The sequence below is a fragment of the Panthera leo genome, chromosome F3 (genome assembly GCF_018350215.1).
Source record: "Panthera leo isolate Ple1 chromosome F3, P.leo_Ple1_pat1.1, whole genome shotgun sequence".
NCBI classification, from domain to species: Eukaryota; Metazoa; Chordata; class Mammalia; order Carnivora; family Felidae; genus Panthera; species Panthera leo.
The window spans coordinates 37,484,987-37,507,789 of NC_056696.1; the positions used below are offsets into that span (position 1 = coordinate 37,484,987).

Below are 22,803 nucleotides of genomic sequence, written 5' to 3' on the forward strand. Positions count from 1 at the left end.
TTTGTCTTTTCTCATTAGGACTTATTATCTTGTAATATGCTATGTAATTTTTTTATATAAATTTAAAAACATTAACGTTTTAACTTATTTTTGAGAGAGAAAGAGAAAGAGACAGAGTGTGAGCAGGGAAGGGGGAGGGGCAGAGAAAGAGGGAGACACAGAATCCGAAGCAGGCTCCAGGCTCTGAGCTGTCAGCACAGAGACTGATGCAGGGCTCGAACCCACCAACTATGAGATCATGACCTGAGCCGAAGTCGGATGCTTGACCAACTGAGCCATCCAGGAGCCCCTATAAAATTTTTTAAATGTTTATTTATTTTGAGAGAGAGCAAGCAAGCAGGGGAGGTGCAGAGAGAGAGGGGGGGAGAGAGAATCCCAAGCAGGCTCCATGCTGCCAGTGCAGAGCCCAATGTGGGGCTCAAACTCAAGAACCTTGAGATCATGACCTAAGCTGAAACCATGAGTCAGATGCTTAACCAACTGAGCCACCCAGCCACCTGATCTAATGTGATATATAACTTATTTGTTATGCTTCGTCCTTTTTGTCTCTGTCCTACCGCTAAAATTTAATCTTTATTAAGAAAGCATTCTGTGTGTTTTTGGTTTCCTGATGTATTCCAAACACCTAGAATACGGCATTGCACATAATAGATATTAAATATTGATTAAATGATGAATGGGCTTAGAGACTGGCTGCACATCAAAGGATGAATTTAATTGAATGTATCAGTACATGTGGGTTAGATTATGTTGCAGTAAGGAGTAATACCAAAATCTCAGCTGGCTTGGCGCTAAAGCATATGATGTCTCATCACCCACTGTGGGCCTTGTGTGGCCCTCTCGGGCAGCTGCCCTTGTCTCATCACCCACTGTGGGCCTTGTGTGGCCCTCTCGGGCAGCTGCCCTCCTCCATGTAGTGACTTGTCATTTCAGGCAGCTTCAATCTCATGTTATCTTCCTATCAACATAGCTTTTTGTCAGCTTGTGAGGGTAAGGGAACATGGACAATCACGTACTGGCTCTTAATTAAATTCTTCTGCTTCATTGTAACACAAATTACAACCAATCTTGTTTTATTGCCCAAAACAAGTCTCGTGGCCTTACCTATCTCAAGGGAATCGGGTAGCATAATTCTCCCGTGTGGTCAGGAAGAGGAGAACCAGAAATAATACATAATAAATGTGAGCATTGTCCACGGCCATGAGATAAAGCAAAAATTACCTGGTTTATTTTGTCTGTGGTTTGTTTTGTAGCCTTTCTCTACTTGTTTGTGTGTGTGTGTGGTGTGTGTGATGTATTTGTTGCTACTGCAACTAAAGCATAATTGACTCTCAATGGGAATGGTGAATAGAGAAGTAGCCATATATAGGGAATTTTCGTCACTCTAAGAGCAGAGAGATTACTATAATGATTATGATTTTTTTTCAGAAAAATTATTTTTAAATTCGGAATAATTCATGAAGCTCACCGTAGGATTGACCCCTCATGACTTTTCTCTTGATCAGTTAATCTATAGTTATCCCTGATGGATGTGTTTGTGATAGAGACCTTATTTTGGTCAAATTAAAAAAATTATAATAAAAACTATTACTTGCCAAGCTTCAGATACCAACTTGGATTAAGTGCCATGTAGCACATGAACTAATTTCTTTTGTATTACTCTAATTCAACATTAAGGTAGTTGTGATTACCTAAATTACAGTCATATCAATTAGTGAACAAACCAGATTTCATTTAAATTACGAAAGACCATATTTTATTCTTTTAGTCTTCTTAAGGTAAATGTATTGGCTTTTCCTACTTCCCCTGCCTTCCCTAAAAAAACTTAGAAAACATACCTCATACCATCCCAAAATAACCCAGTGAGTTTTAAGGGGTCGAACAATTTTCAAACCATATACTTTGCTCTTTAGCCCCCCAGTACCTAGTGTGGTTCTTGGTGTGTAGTCGGTTCTCAGCACATTGAATGTTCCAGTCTCCCATGCAATGCATGGATCATTAACACATTTGTAGTTGTTTTCTATTTCTGCCCTAACAAATTACCACAAATTTAGTGGTTTAAACTCTTTCTCCATCCTTACAGCCAACAATGGCAGGTAGAATTCCTCTCACACTTTGAATCTCTCCTGCCCCTTCCCTTGCATATCTTACTGATGATTTAGGATAATCGGTCTGTTTTAAAATCTATAGCCTTACGTTTGCAGAGTCGCTTTTGCTATGTAACATCTGATATACAGGTGTGACGCCAGAGGGCAAAGATTATGGGGGCCGGAATTCTGCTTACCACACGCTATTTTAGTAGACTTCATGGAGAATCTTTTGGATCTTCCTCTAAAGACTGACGGATAGGATGAAGCTGTTTAAAAGTCAGAGGTTTAATGGAAGTTTGCATTGTTGAAATTAAGCACTTTCTTTTTTGGCAGATATTTTGACATCAAAATTTCACATTTTCATTATAGACCGTTATGGGTGTTTTATTGCACTGTGATGTACTTTTACTTTTAGGGAAGAATGTACCATACTTGACATAATACAAATTTTGCAGACAAGTTCTCTCTGTCATTACTATTAGTGCATTGGCAATTTTGTTTTGTTTGTTTTTTAGCAAAATTTTATTTAATTCTCAAGGGACTTCTCTCCTTAATACCAGCCCTGCTTCTTGAGTGGCTTACTCCATCATAGACTAGAATATAGGAGATAAAAAGTAATTTTAACAAAACTTAGTTAGAAAGGCCAATCTGCTCCAAAGGTATGTATAAGTAAATAAGATTAGTTAGCTACCATTTAAGCAAATCTATTTGCTTCGGAGTTGCTTTTATTATTCACAGTGAAGTGTTTCCTGTCTGCTGCAAAGGAGAAAAATGAGAATAATTAGATTAATAATGTTGCAATATGGCACTTTTTTACTTGCTTTACTAATGACCCCCAGAAGAGAAAAGATGGAGAATTTTCTTTTTGCATGTACATGTGTGAATTTAGCTATTACATGTGTTTGTTGTATATCCTGAAAATGGCATAGATTAAAAAAAAAAAAAAAAGGTAACTAGAACTCTCTGATACTGATCCTTGTGCTATATAATATTTGAAACCCATTGCGGGGGAATTTTGTTGTTGTTGTTGTTGTTGTTGTTGTTGTTGTTGTTAGGATTGTTTGAATTCCTCTTTACCTTCCACAAGGAGATAAATAGTTCTCAGATTTTGTGATGTTGCCAGAAGAGTAAATGCATGGCCATCCATCACTCAAGCCAGATATCAGAATTTTCACACTGGAGTCTCTTGAGTGCACAATTCATGTTCCCCACACTATTTCCAAGTGTGATATAGCTTCTGATTTCAGCTTGGAAAATTAGTGTTCTTGAATCAGGCATTAAAACAGTTTCATTGTTGGTGCCAAGTGCCACCTGTGGTCACATACTGGTTTTTCCCACACCTTTCCCTAGCACCTCTCTGTGGATTTTCTTTGGCTTATCCCCCTTCATAGTTTGACGTGGTTTGGGGCCATAAAGGCAGCATATGTTCAGTCAGTGCTATAGGCTACTTTCACGGATTTATTTTTAACATTCTGTCCTTTCTTGACTTAAATAATGGCTCTAAGAAGAAGCTACTATCTGATTTTAAACTGCATGTTTCACCTCTCAGTCATCGTAACAAGGATGTATTTGAAATAATCAGAGCAGCTGTTAGAGTAGTGGAATTTCCACATGTAGCCCATTGAACCCAGACCCTGATTCCTGGCTTCTCATATGTACATACTGACTTTTAGAAGGCTTCTCTACTCCTTTATTTGAAAATATACAGTTTTCTGTTGTTGTTTTGTTTTGTTTTTATTTTTTAAGTTATATTTCACAGTGGTCAGTTTTAATGGAATAACTGTTTATTTAAAAGCAAGTTTGAAATACCTGGTTTGAATTCCAAATCCACACCTTACCTATTTTGTGATCTTTGGCAAATTATGTGACCTCCCAATGCCTCCTCTCTAAAACGAGGTAACAGTAGTAATATCTCCTGAGACCACTTCATAATGATCCCCATGTCACCAGTGCATGAGCCCCATGCGGGCAGGATTTAGTCTGTTTAGTTCTATCTCCCCAGCACTTAGAACAGTGTGTGCCTTATAGTAGGGACCCACTAAACATTTGGTAAAAGTTCAGCCAGATAATTCACATAATGCATTTACACAGTCCCTAGAGCAGGGTAACAATAACAATAACGTTTTCAGGGCCCCGGGGTGGCTCAGTCTGTTGAGAGTATGACTTAGGCTCAGGTCATCATCTTGTGGTTCGTGAGTTTGAGCCCCGCCTCCAGCTCTACACTGACAGCTCAGAACCTGGAGCCTGCTTCTGATTCTGTGTCTCCCTCTTCCCTCCCCTGCTCACGCGCTCTCTCTCTCTCGCTCTCAAAAATAAAATGAACATTAAAAAATTAAAGAAAAAACAGTAACATTTTCTGAGTTTTTCTCCCTCAGCATTATTAAAGCTCTTAAATGTCATCAGTTGCACTTAAAAGATGACAAATTTTATTTTAGAATTTTCTTTTGCAGAAGAAATACTACTCTACCACCCAGCCATTCTGTATTAACCGTAGATAATACTTACAATTAAATACATTTGGCCTCTCTCTGTTAAGTCTGCCAACATAGTTTCTGGGCTGATTTAAGATTATGAAGGAAAGAATGAAAATTAATTCTTATTCCCTGAAGTTGTGTCTATCTGTGTGTTTTTTTGAAATCAAACTGAGATATAAGATGATTAGGGTCCTTTTAATGTTCCCAACAAGAAAGGTTCAAAGCTTTCATTTCTGCAGTTTGCTTTAATTCTAAGAGAACATTTCTAAACTGAATTTGTTTGTTTGTACTCTCTGACTTAAAACACTCCACTCCACTTTCCTATGTAATAGCTTAAAGAAAAAAAGGACTATATTACTTTTTTCATTTTACTTCCCATCTGGATTTTTGTAGGTTTTTGTTTTGTTTTGTTTTGTTTTTTTATGAGTGCTGCAGAATTCAGAGCAAAATGGTCTCACAAATCATCTCTTCTTTCTCATCACTGCATCTTAGAGGTGAGGGAAGTGAATAAAAAGAGAAGTTAGTTCTAAGTGTTCCTAGCTAGTGAGGTAAGATGTGAAATACGTTTCCTGATCTTTGAATGGTTTTGCCCTTTGAATGGTTTTGTTTGTTTCAAACAAACAAAACGAAATGGAAAAGAAAAAAAAAAAATAGCAACCCAATCTAACCTATAAACAGATGCCTCAGTAGTTCTATTTTTTCTCAATTCAAGTCTTTGCAGAAATTGTAGTACTAAATGTTGAAAAAATTCTGCATCTAACTTGTTCTGATAATATGGAAGTTATTAATTAATTTAGTCATGTATTCCATAATAAAATGTTAGCAGAATTTTTTGACTCTTAAGCATAATGTAGAACTTCTTTTGTTGAGGATAAATTTTAGAACGTATTTATTGTTAATAGAGTATACACAGTGTGAAGCTTTTCCCATCTTATTTGTATTTGAATGATTATCTTAGTATATTTCAAAGATCCAATAGCGTTTTTAGTTGTTAGCAATTTTCCCCTAATATCAGCCTTTCTCTGTTACTGTTTTTTCTTTTTTTTTATGACGTTATCATCCATTTCTTACTTTCACGTATGTCAGGAGGTCCAAATAAATATCTGCTATGGTAAGATATATTCCCATTTTATCTACAGCCATAAATTCTCAAAAGATTAGTAAAATTACACAACTTGCTGTCTCCATGCGCCTCAACACACAGTAATTTGCATGATCGTTTTAGTATCTAATCATATCATTCTATAACTCTCCCTTTTCTTGTACAGTTGTTAAGTCACAACATTCTTGAGGCAGTAGTAATAATAGACACAGCTGTTGTGGATTTTGTAAAAGGCTTTTAGGAAATAATTATATATCCATTAAATTTGAAATGTGGAAGACCTATCACTGCATGAAAATGTATTTCATATTTTCCTGAGCACTTAAATGTTTTGACCTCTCTGCTAGGTAGAGAGGAAGGATTAATCTGTTTATGTGATGGGGTGCAACCTCTCTGCTCAGTGTCAGTCAGTAGAAGAGCCTTGTCCAGGATGGAGGTGCACTTTAGGGAGCATGTAAGAGGGGGCGAGTGGAAATTCCCTCTTCTGCCGTGTTCCGCAGTTAATTATGATTTTATCCAATTAATAATTGTAGTGCAGGATACACACTTTCTCCTCTTCCTACATAATGACTCTTTTGGAAATGTGTCAATCAAAAGGTGAGTAGCATCCTTAGATTTACATTTTAATATATTCAAGATCTGTATACCTGAAATATTAAAACGAAATACGCCTGTTTAGCCTAAAGAAGTTTGTTGTTTATAATATGAAGAGGAATCAGCATCTAAGTGTGCAGTGTCAGTGTTAACCCAATACGTCACTTTTTGTAATGACCGCTAGCAGCTCACTCGAAAAGACCTTTCTTCCCATTAAACTGTTTTACATTATAAGTTTAGCTCAGTCGAATACCCTCATCATTCTTTTTCTCTGCTTCCTTCACTTGTGGGTCGTCCGTGAGTTCAGTTGTGTTGCAGTTAAGGTGTTGTGCTGGGGCTAATCTCTGTAAAACGCTAGCATTTGTTCTTTTTCCCTATCATCAATCTTTCACACTCCTATCAAACCCCTAATGTATCAGCAGGTTTCCCAGAGCTACTGGTTAAAATTACCTTTGCTTTTGGTAAACTCTGAACCTTCAAGCCTCAGTGTTTTCAGTTGCCCCCTGTGGATTCCGTGAAGCCTCTCTCTGCACATTCCTCACTGCCACTCACTTGCTTTATGTCCTGAAACCAGGAGCCTGTGCAGAGCCCTCTTATTATTCCAAGTGTACCCACCACCCGTCCTTAGGTCGAGGGAGGGTGTAAATACCTCCAATAATCAGTGTCGCTGATGCAAGCTACAAGTGAAGGTGGTTGAAGCTCCCAAAGCTGGAGAGCTCATGTTTATTTTACCCGATAACAATTCAGATTGTTTAATCCTTGCTGTTTCTGAAAGTTTCTTAGCTTTTCTGACCCTGACAGACATTGGCAAACTTCCTTGCCTCGAAATAAGTACTACAATTAAGTAGGTTATTTCTTAAGGTTTGTCTTAACTAATTTCATATTTGACTAGTTCATATTTTATTTAAATTTATTTTATCCTCCTATGGTCCTGTTCTTTTTTCATTTCTTCGCTTTCATAGAAACTACCCTTTTGTCCATTGTGACTAGGACCCTCCATTCTTAGTAAAAATGGATTCCAGTACAGATAGGATTCCTTGTGGATACGTAGTTCCTGACGTTTTCACCTTCAGTGCAGTATAGTTTCCACACACAACTATTAGTTTGCAACCTTATTCTTTTGGAAAACCGACTCCTGCCTTTGAGAATGACACTTTGTTGCTGTGGCTCTTCCAGTTGTCTCTGACTAAATACCCCTGCTCAGGACTGTGAGTTACAGTCTCATTAAGATTTACACTAACTGTCTGGGGAGTTCTTGAAAATTAATAGAAAAAGGGAAATGTCCTTCTCTCTGTGAGTAGCAGCATCTTTTTTGGTAGGTTTTCCTCAAGCGAGTAAAATTCTAAAATCTCGTTCTCAAACTTTGGGTCTCTATTTGGCAAAAAAAACCCCTTAGGCTAATGATTGTGAAGTAGCCATCTATATCTGAAATTGAAGATAGTCGCTTTGAACGTCACTTAACTGTTTTTACCTTTCAAAAAATAACTTACATGCCTTTGCTTACTTTTAAATGTTTAATAAATATTAATTTATTACATTATGATTTATAATGTTAGCATTTTGTAAAATGGCCATAAAAAGGGGAAACATGTATAAGCACATCAAAAGAAACAAAAATAAAAATTATCTACAGTATCTTGTCTTTAAAAAAGTCTCAGTAGTAATAACTCAGATATTTTTCTAGGGATGTCCGTGACCTTTCACATATGTTATTGTGTAACCTTTGATGCACAAAAGTCTGTTCTAATGTTTCAAAAGTGGTAGTAGGTAGGGTACTGAAGGGTAATGATTATATCATTCATAATTTTAAGAGCTACAACTGTGTTGTAAGGAATGTTTATTAAAGTTAATGAGCATGATTTATTTATATACACTCTACTAAATTGTTATATATTAATGTTTATATTAAGTACATGATTATACCATCATGCTTGATTATTTGAGATATGCAAGCTGTATTTTTTTTTTTAATAAAGAAATGAAGCCAATGTGAATCACTTGAGTAGATTTTCTTGTTAGAATTCCTTGGTTTTACTTTAGTTATGCTCCCGAGAACCTCCCTGAATTGATCCAAAGGAAATAAAGTTCAACTCACCACACCCTTTTTAATATAGGATAGATGTTGCTGTGCTGTATAAGGGTCAGGGAGTAGAGGAAGTTAAAAAGTTTTAAGTATTCGCAAAAACCATTTTCTGATTCTAAAGAATTATTTTGGTGATATTTTCTAATCTAGAATTTTGTGTCTAAAATTTCTTACCACAGCTGCATCTTCATTTTTAGACTCCTTGTTTTGTTTGGTTTGCTTTTTGCAGTGGGTACACCTTATTACATGTCTCCAGAGAGAATCCATGAAAATGGATACAACTTCAAATCTGACATCTGGTCTCTTGGCTGTCTACTCTATGAGGTAGGTAATGTTGATAAATTCCGTATATTGACGTATTTTAGTTACTATAATATATTTCCTCCATTCTTATACACTTATTTTATTTCTGAATGATGTTTAAGAATTAGCTTTTTGGTTACGAAAGGTTAATTCATTGACTTAGTAATTGTTTTTGTAACGGTAATTATACATTCTTGCACATTTATTTCCTCTAAATATTTTTAAATTGTTTCCTTCTGGTGAGAATTTGATTTTGAAAAATATTTGTAATGTTAATGTAATGTTTTTCTGCGTATCTTATGTATGAAAATGTACACCTGAACATCTGTAAAATAACTTGCTTATCCATGCATAGCAGGGCAAGTATAATGGAATGGATTTAAAACATGAAAGTATGGTGAATATCTTTTTCAGTACTCTTTCACTCTTACGGAGAGGAATTCAGCTTTAAGGATAGTAGGTAAATAGATAATTTTTCTAGGTCATCACTTAATTTTGTTTCCATGAGTAAACAGTTGTATTGGTAAAGCTTAGTGAAATTCTCTCCTGTTCTACTGGTGATAATTTATGAAAGGAAAATGGAAATCATCTAGGTAGATCCTCTAGCAAATATTGCCATGCAGTGATTTGGATGGATAGAAAAAAAGCATACTATGAGCACATTTTACATCCACATTATAGAGTAATGGTATGAAAAAGCACTCAAGACTAGTGACTTCTGTAAATTTATGTTTTAATCGAATGGTATAATTTTCCTAGTGACACAGGCTTTAAGTCAGAGCTGTTAATTAAAGGTTAGTCTACATCTAAGTAACTATTTTAATAAAATAAAATGAAGGAAAATAATACATGGAATCACTTTCATGTTTTAACGTACGTAAAAGAAATCTAAAGTGTATAGACAGAAGCCACTGTATTTCTTACTCTATATTTTGTGTTCCTGTCCTCCTGATTTAAATGAAATATATGATGAGATCATGTATTTTAATTGCCCACCTATTACTTGGAAGTAAAGCAGCAGCAGGTTTATTTTTTTAATGTGTATCATGATCTTTAATTATATATTATGGTTTATACTTTCAAATTTCCTTAATTTAAGGAACCTGAGATTATTTATTTTTTTCTTCCAACTAAAGTGACTAATGACCATTTTAAAGAATGGATTTTTAAATATTCTTAGGTAACATTCCTAGGATAATTTTTATTATGAAAAATTATGAATCAGTGATATGACAAAATATGTTCTTATGTATGCACTAGAGATTAAAAGAGATTATGCTCACTAATTTGATACAACGCTGAAAAGAATTGATTTTGATTATATTAAGTTGCTACAATGTTTAAATACCACTTTGTACATTTTTAAATATTTCATATTTGTTTAGGTAACGTTAGATTTCTTTATGTCATAATCTTATATTATCAAGGCAGCATTTTCCTTTTAAACATCTAAAGGTAAACAACAAATTGGTTTGCACTAACAAGATGAAATTTAGCAATGAAAGAGAAAAAGTTCAATTAAGGTAATGAAGGTTTTTTGAGAAGTTCGTCTGATTCTTTTAGGGTCACTAGACATATCAGAACTGAAATAATTCTTCACATTCTGGATTTGCTTTGAGAGGCAGTGTCTCATTTTTATGTATTTTTAAAATGATCACCAAAACAGAAATTATTTCTTTGGACACTCCTACATCCATGAGTTTTATGTGTTGTGGACGATTTTGAGTTAAAAGTATTTATCATGGTAATGATAGTTCTCATCTCAGTAAGTTTTCTCAGTTCCTCTGTGCAACTCATGTGGAAAGGACTAAAATTTTTCTAAAGATTTAATTTACCTTTATGTTCTGTCTCCTTCCAGTTATGTTTCCATATAATGTTAATAGAAATACCCAGCAATTAATCTTTCAAAAATTGGCCACAACCTCTCTCAGACATTTTATATTATATCCCACTAAGACTTTACTCTTAACAATGAAGGAGCAGGAAGCTTTTTTGAAAATGTATTTTAAACTCAGAAAATTAGACTTTCAAATATTCCTGAAACCTCAAAAAAAAAAAAAAAACTAGCAGTACAGTTTTAATTGATATGCAACAAAGTAGACTTTACTAATTAAAATCAAGATGCTGTGCTTTTGCTACATGGACCTTTACATGGAAAAGTAGGTTTTACACATTTCCTTTATTGTTCAGTGCAGCAATTGCATCCTTCTAGGGTTGTAGGTTGGTGGCTTACAGTTCAAAAAAAAAGAGAGCTGCCACCAGCCCCGAAGACAGACAGTGGGCTTTCGTCCCTCCGACACCCCCAGAATACTAATCAGGAAAGTCAGACCCTGGAGGTCAGGGAGCAAGTCAATCATTCTAGCGATCGTCTCAGTGTGGAGGATCAAATTAGCCTGAAAAATTCAGCTGCTGGGAGGAGAGGGCGAGCAGCTGTCAGGGGCAGCATCGAGATGCACTAATGAACCAGATGAATAGTGCAAAAGCTTGAAAATAAAAACAGGACAGTTGACATTTTTCATCTGTCAAAGCAGGAGATGCATGAAAATATACTATTCCTGTTTTAACTCCTTAGGGGACATTCAGATTTTTTTTTTTTTTTAACTCTGCAGTATTGAGACAAAAGTGCTGTAATGAACTCCTAACAGAGGATAATGAATATATGTACATTTACGTAGGGTTTTTGCAAACGTGGAAAGACTATAGTTTATATATACGGTGTATTTTTTTCTAAGGTGGCATTTATAATTCTCTATCATAAAGTGTCCTTGCATTTTAAACCAAACCAGAAAACGTGATCATTCTTGATAGCGCCTCTTCGAGAAATTTCCTCTCAGATGGAGGGTTTTATATGTTTAGGGCCATTCGTATTGTTTTTACTTTTTTCTCCTCATGTGGAACAACCTTTCCTGAGGTGGTTTCATATGGGTTTATGTAAGTTTTATATAAAATGCAGGCTGGGTAAAACTGTGTCAAGCTACTTTGCAGGTTTGATTTCCAGTGCCGTCCCCTCCTCGTTTAAGGCTGCGAAGGAGTTAAAGCTCTGTCTGGAGCACCAGAAGACAGATGAGAGCCATTTTCAGCTTGTCCTGTCCCCACTGACGCTCACTGAGTAGCACAGCATGGACTAGCGTGTTTCACACACACTCTGCCTGTCTGGGGAATGTACACATTGTCCTTCCAAAATCAAACTTATTAGCACATGTAGAAAAGGGTGACTGACTTTGGGGCAGCCTCGCACTCCGTGTTGTATTCTTGCTGCTGCGGTTCAAAGATTTAGAAGGTTTTGAACAGGATGCGAACATTTTAAATTGAATTTTTTAGTTTGTAGCCCTGCTTACCACAGTACTTGCTTGCACTTTAAATGTCAACTTAGAACCTTGTCTGAAAATAAATTTAAATCCAATAATGTCTTTTTCAAAGTTGATCATTCTTTGAGTCTTTTTTTTTTTTTCTGGATAGAAATCTCATTTGGATGCCTTGAAGGAGCCGCTATGACTCAGAGAGGTTTTGAACATATTTAGTATTTTTGAGACAATATCGAAAGAAAAGAAGTTCTAGTTCATTGTAAACTACTTGAGAATCAGTTATAACATTCAGATTGGAAGGCATTGTTTTTCTTCTCAGAATAATCCTTCCCTACAGAAACTGTCATGCAGGATGAAATGCTGTACATTCTACTCCCCAAACCATTGCTTAGCTTATAATTCATTTTCAATTTCAGTTTCATTTTTGTGATATTTTGACCATTGCATGGTTGTTATATACCACTGAGGTCTGTTTAGTCATGAGATGGATTGGTTGTTTTTTATGGCATTATATTTACAAAGCGTTTTAAGTTTCTTTATGTTCTTTTTTCTTAATACTGGGGTATGTCATATGTGTATGTATGAGTGTGGTGTGTGTGTGTGTATAAGTACACACACACACACACACACACACACACACACACACACACACACATACACTAACCATTTCTCCCTTAAGGGATTTTAAATGTTGACAAAAATAACCAAAAATTGTAATAAGATTTATAGAATTTACTCGATAATTCTCAGAAAGGAATATTCATAAAATCTAAATGCCCCAAATAACTTTATTGAAAATATTTGTAGCTGTTTCTACCCCTGTGTAATATACTCGATGAAATCTCATTTAAAAGTTACCATATAACTATATCAGTTTCATTGGGAGCATTTTACAGATGGCTGCGTTACAGAGTCCTTTCTATGGTGACAAAATGAATTTGTACTCGCTGTGTAAGAAGATAGAACAGTGTGACTACCCACCTCTTCCTTCAGATCACTATTCAGAGGAAGTAAGTCATTTGTCGGTCTATGTGTTTGTCTGTTGTTCATTTCGCTAACGTTCGCATTTTATTAAGAAAAAAAATTTTTTTTTTAATCCAGAAACACAAATGACAAGTATGGTGGCAGAAATTGCACTTTTCATTCTGTATTCCTTCTCTTGGAGACTTACTGTTTAAAGCGTTGACTCTGCAGTTCCTAAAGTGGAGTAGAACACAGCACAGCATGTGGTGTGAAATTGGTCAGTTCTTAGGTGTGATGAGAAGGGTAGCTGACTTTGCAGCATACTGAACACGGCAAAGGGCAGAATCTGTGCTCAAACCCCGGCTCTCGTTGACCAGCATGGCTGGTGCCTTCTTCATAAGGCAATTGGTCACTCTCACAGTCTCAGACCAACAGTTACAACTTTCCATTTTGGCAGAACTTCCTCTCATCCATGTTTTCCACAATTTGAAGCATACGTCTTTTAGCTTTACGTGTCTCTACCTTGTTCTTTCAGAGTTACCCTCCCTCCTTCGACCATATCTAACTTGTCATTGCCTCACTGTCGCCATCAAATCCCTGTGGGAAATGTTTTGAGGTTGTCATTAGTAGACAGGTTAAAATGTATATTGGGTGGGATTGAAAATTTTAGGAAACTTTACTGTATTAAAATCTGAGTCTGAATCCTTGTCTTGCTTTGGTGGTTCATCGAAGTAAGTTGCTTTGGCTCTACCCAACATATAGTTTTTTTTTTTTATTGAACAAAACCTCTCCTATTTTAGCCCAGTACATTTTGCCAGTATTTAAGGAGGAGATAGGCAGAACAGCAATATCTTGGGTAAACTAAATGTGTTCACATAACTCTTTTTGGAAAGCTTACTGGGGAACATACCCAGAGAAAACACTGTCTTGAGTTAGGACATCTCACCCTCTCATGAGCAACAGATTTTTTGCCCAAGGGAAATGGCAAGGAGCAAAGGAAAATATAAAACAATTATAACATTCACTTATTAGGTAGTCTTGTCACTCTATCTTGAAATGAATAGCAATCGGTTTTAGTTTTATAGAAGGAAAATTGAGTCAGTGTAACTTGAATAATAAATCTCTCTAAAGAATTTTTAGCATGTGGAAAGCATTTGAGGGCCTAGAATGCTGTAAGTACCTTTTTTCCCTGTGGTTTTGATACTAATAATCACTTGATGCCTGGTGGTGTTGTTGTTGTTGTTGTTTGTTTGTTTCATAGCCTTTGTATTGCGGTAATTAAAAATAAACTCTGATAAGGCAAGGATGATGATTTAGAAGTATTACCTTTATTTGATGTTAATGCTATTATGTTAGCCATTTTTAATTACTATTTTGGGTATGGAATATAAATATGGCATTTCACAAAACCAACTTCAGAATGATAGGCCTGGAAATACAGTAGGGTGTGAACAATAATGCAAAATGATGGCAAGAATGTCAGGGGCCGTTCTTTGTTGTGTCATTCATGCTGTCTTCTTTTTTCCATGAAGCGCATGAATATTTCACATATCTGCATCCTCATCCCCTATTCTTCTTGACTAATTTTCAGACTGTCTGAATTTGCATTTCACATGGTAGCTGATTAGGAGATGCGGAGTGCAGCAGTGAAGCCTCAGCAGGCGGTTACCATGGTGACCTTCAGCAGGATTTTAATGATGATACCACTAGTGGTTCGTTGAAGTCGGCCTGCCTGCAGGGCTACCTCACCGCAGCTAAGTGTGAAGTTGGATATGCGGATTCTCAGCCAAGGGGCAGATATCAAAGTCTGGCCCAGATAGAAGGTCTCAGAGTTGGGAAGGGAAAACAGATTCCACTTTTTAGCTCACCCTATATAGTCACCAGTTTCGAAAAGAGATATAAAGCGAAACATGTTGTATGGGGTACTTTCCAAAGAAGACAGTACAGTTTCTTATGTTGGTAAAATCTGTCGTGATGCTGTGGTGAAATAGAAGGCTATTAAACTAGGTAAACACGGAAACGAATTCTTACTAAAGAAATGAGGTACGAAAAATACAGACTAATAATGTTAATCGAATCTTTTCAGTTATGTGGAAAAGTTCTCAGAACAAGAGCTTTGAGATGCAGATGTGCTAATAAATATTTTCTCTCCTTAAGTAGGAACTCTGTTTGTAACATAATTACTCAGGATTTATGGTAGCAAAAAACCTGAGCAGCTTTGATGCTGTGATACTTTAGTGGGATCTCAAATATTTCCTTATATAGTAGGCTTTTTAGATCTCTTAAAAGTTCAAATTGCCATTTCATTTTTTAGCATGAACAACGAAAAGTAAAGCATAAAGTTTCTAAATGACCAACTCTTAATTAAAGGACCAGTTCGCTAAGTGTCCATTCTACAGCTAAATCGGTAGCAGGCTCTGTAACTGTCTGAAAAATAAAAAAAATTAAGGAAATTAATTTCCCACTAAATGCCTATTAGGAAGCTTATCAAATTGATTTTAGCTCCTGCTACATTATTAAGGCTGCAGCCCAAAGAGGTTTTGAAGGGAGAATTTCATGAAAATAGTAGCTGTGCCCACCACCAGCCTTGATCAATAGGAATAAGGAACTCTATAAGATTTGTTTCTAGGTGTAGTCATTCCAGTTAGAAGAACTCAGCATTTAAAAGCTTGGGGTGTTTTTTATTTCTTATATTCAAGCATTACAAACCAAAAATGAGAAATAGTGTCCTTTGGAAAAATAAGCCCGGGTGCCAAATCTTTCCTTTTGAATGATACTGTTATCATTATGTACAAATGATTAGGACTATAGATTGAAATATGTCAGCTGTACATGAATGATATTGGGAGGTGTATATTTTATAGCTTAGTAAAACATTTTTGTTTATAGCAAACAGTAGCTTTTGGTGTTCAGTGCTCTTTCTTTTTCTAGTAATGGTCTCATTCGTGTATCACTGGGGAACTACTGTATTTAAAACCATAAAAATCTTGAGTTGAAAAGATAGATATTTTTCCTTAGATATCTCTTAGGTTTAATTAAACTTGGGATTGTTGGTGTTGTGCAATTAACATCCGTGAAGTTAAAATGTATTGAACATTTACTATATACAAGGAATTATGACTCAAAAGCGCCCTTGTAATCTGATCCTGGCTTATCTATCCAGACCTACTGATCACAGGATACTCTCTTCTTTCCCTAACTGTCCCAGTGCAGGTTATCCTCAAAGGTCCATGAATTTCCACGATTTTATGGATGCCGTTTCCTCTTTCTGAAATCCCCCTTCCCCTGTTCTTTACCAGGCTAACTTACCTCTTTGAAGCAAAGCTTGGGCATCCTCTCCCGCACTAAGTTTTCCTGCTCCCCTTTCTTCTCTCCCCATACCCTCCTCCCTTGGCAATACACTGCATGGCAGTCCTTTCTTTGCACACAGCCCCCACCTCCCACCCCCAGACTGTCTAGCTCCTGCTCCTGAGTAGCAGTAACTGCTTTTTATCTGTATCTCTAGGGCTTGGCATATTAAAAAGGTTCAGCCATTGATTGATGGAATGAGGAAGTGAAAGAGTGAGATTAAAGGAATAAATGAAAAAATAAGTAAATGCACCAATTATTTGACAATTGGATGAATGAAAAAACTTCTCCAAAGAACTTTCTTTCCATCCAGTGAGGCAGACAATTACTCAAAAGACAGGCCAGAATCTATGATTATTTTATTTTATCGATATCACCCACCGTATGATTTTTTCATTCTTATCAACAAACAGCATCATTTCTGGAAATGCCCAGTGTCCATTTATTGGAAAATAAGACAAACAGATTTTTTTTCCTTCCATTTCAGTATTTAATTTCTTTGAGAGTCACAGGAGTGGTCATCAAAAGTAAGCATTTTCACTGTTCTCTCAGTTATCTCATGACTCTTAAGTTGAAAAACAACAGCAAATAGTTATATTGACAGTTATTTACAAAGGGTAAAATGTGAGTCTGTGCTGAGTTCTTTTTAGCCAATACATTTTTTGAACATCTGTAGCATTAATATCATGCAGAATGGAAATTCTGTCTCTTTCCATACTTTTTGTTTATTGTAAAAAATTCTTAATTAAGTAGAGAAGACATGGCAAAGACTGAACAGAATTGTACCTTGGCAGTTGCTTTTGGGAAGCTTGTCATCATTTTAGGTTTGAACAGATAAGTTTGGAAGGAAGTTCTGGGAAGTTGAGTCAAGGGTTTGCAGACAAAAGTGAAAAATGGAAATAAATAGGGAGAATAAAGGTGACCTTGGTTTGAGAAAGTAGAAATTAAACTCAGGATTTGAAAAAACAATGCTTTGTGCAAAAACAAATTTAAACACCTATAGAGAGCATGGGTGAGAGGGTTGAAACTTCCTGAATGAAATCAGCTGTATTGTAGCAGCACTTGTCCATCTGTGCTGACTGCCAGAGCAGATATTTACCAGCTTCCTGGTCATTTCAAGGTCATTGTAAATAAAAATGTTCTACTTTTGTAGAACACAGTATCTGTCAGTATCTGTGGTTATCTTCTAATTATATTTTTGAAAACTTGCTAACTCAGTAGGGCTCCTTTTTTTTCATTTTTATTTTTTTAATATTTATTTATTTTTGAGAGACAGAGGCAGAGCATGAGCAGGGGAGGGGGACAGAGAGAGAGAGAGAGAGAGAGATACAGAGTCTGAAGCAGGCTCCAGGCTCTGAGCTGTGTGGTAGCACAGAGCCCAACGCGGGGCTCGAACTCATGAACTGCAAGACCGTGACCTGAGCTGACGTCGGAAGCTCAACTGACTGAGCAACCCAGGCGCCCGGGGCTTCTTCTTTTTATACACGGAGAAACCAAAATATAATTTTGGAAATGCAATTATTGAACCTGTAATCAGTTTTCAGATCATTGAATGCTTCTCTTGTTCATTAAACGTGTTTGTTTTGCCACTTTATGTCTCCAGCTCACAGATAGAAAGGTGTCTGTTCTTATTTAAAATCAGTGAATGGGACTCTACTTCTCAAGTATGCAATTATCTTCTAAAATACCAACCTAAAAGATCACATCCAATCAGAGAATTAATGGAGAATGAATGAATGCTCATAGACTTTTACCTCATAAATAACAAACTTTCTTTTTTACTTTAACCTCCATTCCAGTGCCCCTCCTTTTTTTTTTTTTTTTTTTTTTTTAAAGAGAAATGCAGGGTAGGAGGAGGGGGTATTCCTCTGCCTTTCTGCGTTCCCAGGAATAGTTTACCCCGCTTTACTTAAATGCGTGAAGAATTTCCAGCACCATTTTTGTTATTCTTGAGACAAGCATTGATTTTTCCCGGGCATTTAAAATATAAAGATTAAAAAGTACAGTGCTTTTTCTATGTGTGATTATGTATACATAACAATAATAAAATATTTAGTTGAACTGAACTGATTTCAGATATTTATAGGTTCTTGCAGAGTATAAATATATTTACATGGCTTTAAACAAAATTGGAATAGTGATTTTTTTTTTCAACTGAGAAATCACCATTTTTTTTTAAGCCATGTAAGAACTTTCCTGCTAAAGAAATAAAGGCAGTGACATTCTTCCCATTTCACATATGAGCAAATAGCCAGGTAGTGCCAGAGCCACTACCCGACCAGGCGCTGTTGTGCCTCTGCCTCATGGCATCCCACTGCGCGTGCTACAAGGTCACGCAGCCTGAAGTAAACTCTCGGGTGTTGTGTGAGCGAGCGCTTCATGTTTTCCTTCCATTTTTCCATCTTTCTTTTCTCTATTTTCACCCACCATATTAATCTGGAATCTCCTTTCCTCTGCCTTGTGGTAACCAGGTGGGGGGAGGGGCAGGGCGTCATGTAATAATGAACGAAGGAGGAAGCTATTTGCGGAAGGATAGCATTCTTTTTACATATTAGAGTATGTGGAAACTACACATGTAAGATACCAGATATACGAGTCCATAATCTACCAACCAAGAAGTGTTACAGTTTGTCACAATTTTACTAATAAGAGAAAGTTTATTTTCCAAAGAGTTACCCTTTAAGGGTGAGTGTTAAATGAACGCCTTAAAAATTATAACTGAAGTTTTTCACCTAACATTTATAAATAACTTCTGTTTGTATCATATTTAAATTCAGAATATGCTTAAAGAAGCTCATTTTGAAGTTTGAGTCCATAACAAAAACATGACCTTTGTTTTAGTCATAAAAGAGCTGCTGCTTTGTGTATATAAGGCAAAAAAAGATGAGAGTCTCAGGGACAGATTATTTTCACATACTTTGAAGTTAAACTAAGTTTATAAAACTTTTTTATTCATTGGAGCAGTCTACATAGTTTTATTTTATAGTTGCCAGATTCACAACTTTTAATAGAACTATATATATTCCCTGGAGTTGTTAGTCAAAATTAACCCATGTTATTTAAATTTGTGCTGGAGGAAACTTCCTAATACACGATCCCAGGAATATTTACATGAGAGACATTCAATTAAATGGCACAATAAATGTTTGGAGCTAAATCTGCTTTCACGGATATCTCTGTACTCCTTATAATCATGTCATCCAATGCTAAGTGAGATGAGACTATTTATAATAATAAATATATAACTGTGCCATTATTTATTAAGATTAACTTAACATTCAGTGTTATCTCAAACACTGTTAATAGTGTTTGATTTTCCTTCTTAAAAAATGGGTTCAGTGAGTTAGCTGTTCTCATCATTTATAATATCAGTTGACCACCTTAGTTAGAGTTGCCATATAAGATTAGATCTTTAAGCTTTGAATGTTCCATTTTTGTTTAAAAAATATATTTAAGTAGGCCCTTTGTTCACTTATGCTTCAGAAGTGACACGGGGGACTTGCTCCTTAAAGACATGAATCCAAAACGGTGCCCTATATTTCACATCTCCTGTGGGATCCTATAAAACCGTGTAACTTTCTGTAAGACTTTCACAGTTTTCAAAAGACACACTGAATGATCTTCAGTTGTGAAATATAGACATTACATTACCTTATATCTGTGTAAGATTGCTTTCTTTTCCTTTCTCCCTCTACCCCCAAGTCAATCACTGGTGACGCTTTGGTGTACAAGTTGGGTACGCCTAATCATTTTGTATAAATATCTAAAGCTCCGAAATATAGTGTACTTTAATGTATTAGACCCACTTTGGGGTGCTAAAATGTGTCCTTGGGTAGATGGAAATTGGGTATATCTGGGAGGCTGATATAACATAATTGGTCTCAGAGGGATTAAGATGGGGGTGAAAAAGAAACAGTACCAATAGCACCAGTCTTTATTATTCTATTGAGAATTGTGTTAGTGACCTAAAGCTATAATGCACAAAGAGCCCTATTGTTATTACCTGTACGTGACTGAACTTGATATGTAATTGGGTTATCGCCCTGCTAACAATGACTGTTAGCACTCTCTTCTTTTAAATATTTCTGGTACTAACCCATATGCTTTGATATTTCTTTGGAAATATATAAATCAATATATATTGGTATTTTCTCCACTTCATTGAAAACAAATATTCATTAATTTCCATATAACTCTGTGATTTCATAATCCTTTAGAAATGTCTTAGAGAATTGATTTAATTTTTGCTCTATATGCTTTTACTCATTTAAATATTTCTGTATTGCTTTTTAAATTTCCCTTAAGCATCTGAATTAAACAGTTTTCCTTCTGATTTTGTAAGGCTTTTTGTGTAATCAGACCTCTCTTGTGCCTTATTTTTAACGTGTTATATAAAACAATTTTTTAAAAAGTACAATTTTTTACAAACGTGTTAATACAAACTAAAGAAATTTTTGACATAACCTAAACCACAAAAAGTTTCTTTACTTACCCCTATTTATTTTTATCAAAGTTGTAACATCTGCTGATTTTGGCATTATTTCTATAAAGGAATAAATGGAAAGCTAACTCCCTCAGATGAAACACAAAAATTTTTTGAGCAAGTTGCCTAATGATGTTATTAGAAATTGAAGCCTGACACACAAGAATATATACAAAATTCTTAAAATTACTGTAGGAATGTATGTTTCCTTGAACATGGTTAATGGTATCGTACTTAGGACTTTTGCAAAATATTAGATAAATGTTAAAGATTTTTACCTTCTTTTCTTCCAGAGGTTTATAGGAACTTTTTTAAAAAGTGTAAAGACTAACATTGAGGGAAACCTCTAAGATAATTATTTCATTTTGATTATTTAATGTCTGACTTTCTGAGAGAAAACTTGTTAGAGAGATTTTTTATAATTCATCAGTTACTATGTAAATTTATAATCTGGCATAAAAAATCCCATGTTAAAATTCAAGTACATTTTTTTGTTTGTTTGTTTGGAAGGAGTTATTGTCACTTTAATGCATGAGTAGGATTAGAAATAACATTAAGGGGCACCCGGGTGGCTCGGTTGAGCATTCCAACTCTTGATTTTGGCTCAGGTCATGATCCCAGGGTCGTGGGATTGAGCCCCACATAGGGCTCCACTCCCAGCATAGAGTCTGCTTAAGATTCTCTCTTTCTCTCCCTTTGCCTCTCTCCCCCACTCACACTCTCTCTCTCTCTCTCTCTCTCTAGAAAATAAAAAAAAAAAGAACATTAAAATTGTCACACTAATCATAATACTAATCCTAACACTTTTTGTCATCATTTAAATGTATCTCTCATGGATAAAGTAGGCCTGTATCTCATTGCAAGTTTTTAGAGCCCTAGAAAAAATTGGGGGGGTTGCTTTTTGATTAGAGTTGGCCTATGAAATATGAGGACATATCTGTTGATTTAGAAACTAAATGAGCCAGTTTTAGAGCTAGCATCTTTTTGAGAATCAAATAGTCTAAAACCATCTTTGTCTATCTGGTAGGTCTCCCGCCTTTGTGCAAAGGTGGCCGTGAGGGAACCTGCACATTAAGATTTTTCTCAAGCAGTATATATAACACAGTAACTTTAAAAGCCTGGGTTCTGAAGCTAGACTACTTCAGTTCAAATCCAGGCTGTGCTCCTTACTGCCTTTGTGACCTTCCTCTGTAAAATGTCATAGTAGCGCCCACCCCATGGAGTTGTTAGGAAGACTGAATCGTTGAGCCGTGTAAAAATGTATAGGATAGTGCCTGATTCATGAGAACAGAGTTGTTATGGGGACTGAATTGTTAAGCTTTGTAAAAATGTATAGGATAGTGCCTGATTCATGAGAATAGAGTTGTTATGAAGACTGAATTGTTAAGCTTTGTAAAAATGTATAGGATAGTGCCTGATTCATGAGAGGAACTCAATATATATCAGATTTTAGGAAATGGTTTTCTCTCCACTCTGATACTAAATAGCACATAGTTGAAACCCCAGGGAGGGCATATAGAGATCTTTTGATCTGAAAATGTTCAAGGGAACTATATTCCAGTTTTTCACTGAAAACCTAGAAAAAATAACTACTAGTTGTGTGGAGCATCTATTATCTCAGTAACATGACCTCTAGATGTGTTGACTGGCTGCAGAAAGTGAAGCAACGAGTAACCAAATGAACCTGATCTGAGTAGTTATTGAACAACTTAAAATTAGAAACTATCTGGCAAAGGTAAGAGTTTTTCCTCTTCCTCTACTGAATGACTTTTAACCTCTTTCTGTTGTCTCCTAATGTTATTCCTTCCTGGTTTCTAACATGTAGGTGACAGTTTTATCCTCCTACCCATTATTATAGCAGAGGCACAAATAACTCTACCATGTTAAGAGTGATACTGTACTCTTGTATACATTTGAAAGAAGACAGGATGAGATGTGTCCTTATTTATCTAACTTGAATTGTTATCTGGTATGACAAGACAATCCATAGATCCATATAAATTTGTATTTTTAAACCAAATTATTAAAGGTATAAAACTTAGTCTATGGCTATTTGTC

General features: G+C 35.8%; 1 protein-coding gene across 2 annotated transcripts in view; it reads left to right on the forward strand.

Annotated features, from left to right (window-relative positions):
* NEK7 (NIMA related kinase 7) overlaps positions 1 to 22,803 on the forward strand; it is a 158,264-nt gene that overhangs the window by 124,675 nt on the left and 10,786 nt on the right. Inside the window, exons 8-9 of one of the 2 annotated variants that reach the window (XM_042925559.1) lie at positions 8,573 to 8,667; positions 12,848 to 12,961. In XM_042925559.1, the coding sequence (XP_042781493.1) occupies positions 8,573 to 8,667; positions 12,848 to 12,961 (209 nt within the window). Of the gene's footprint in view, positions 1 to 8,572; positions 8,668 to 12,825; positions 12,962 to 22,803 lie in introns of those variants that run through there. The other variant, XM_042925560.1, reaches the window with a different exon arrangement.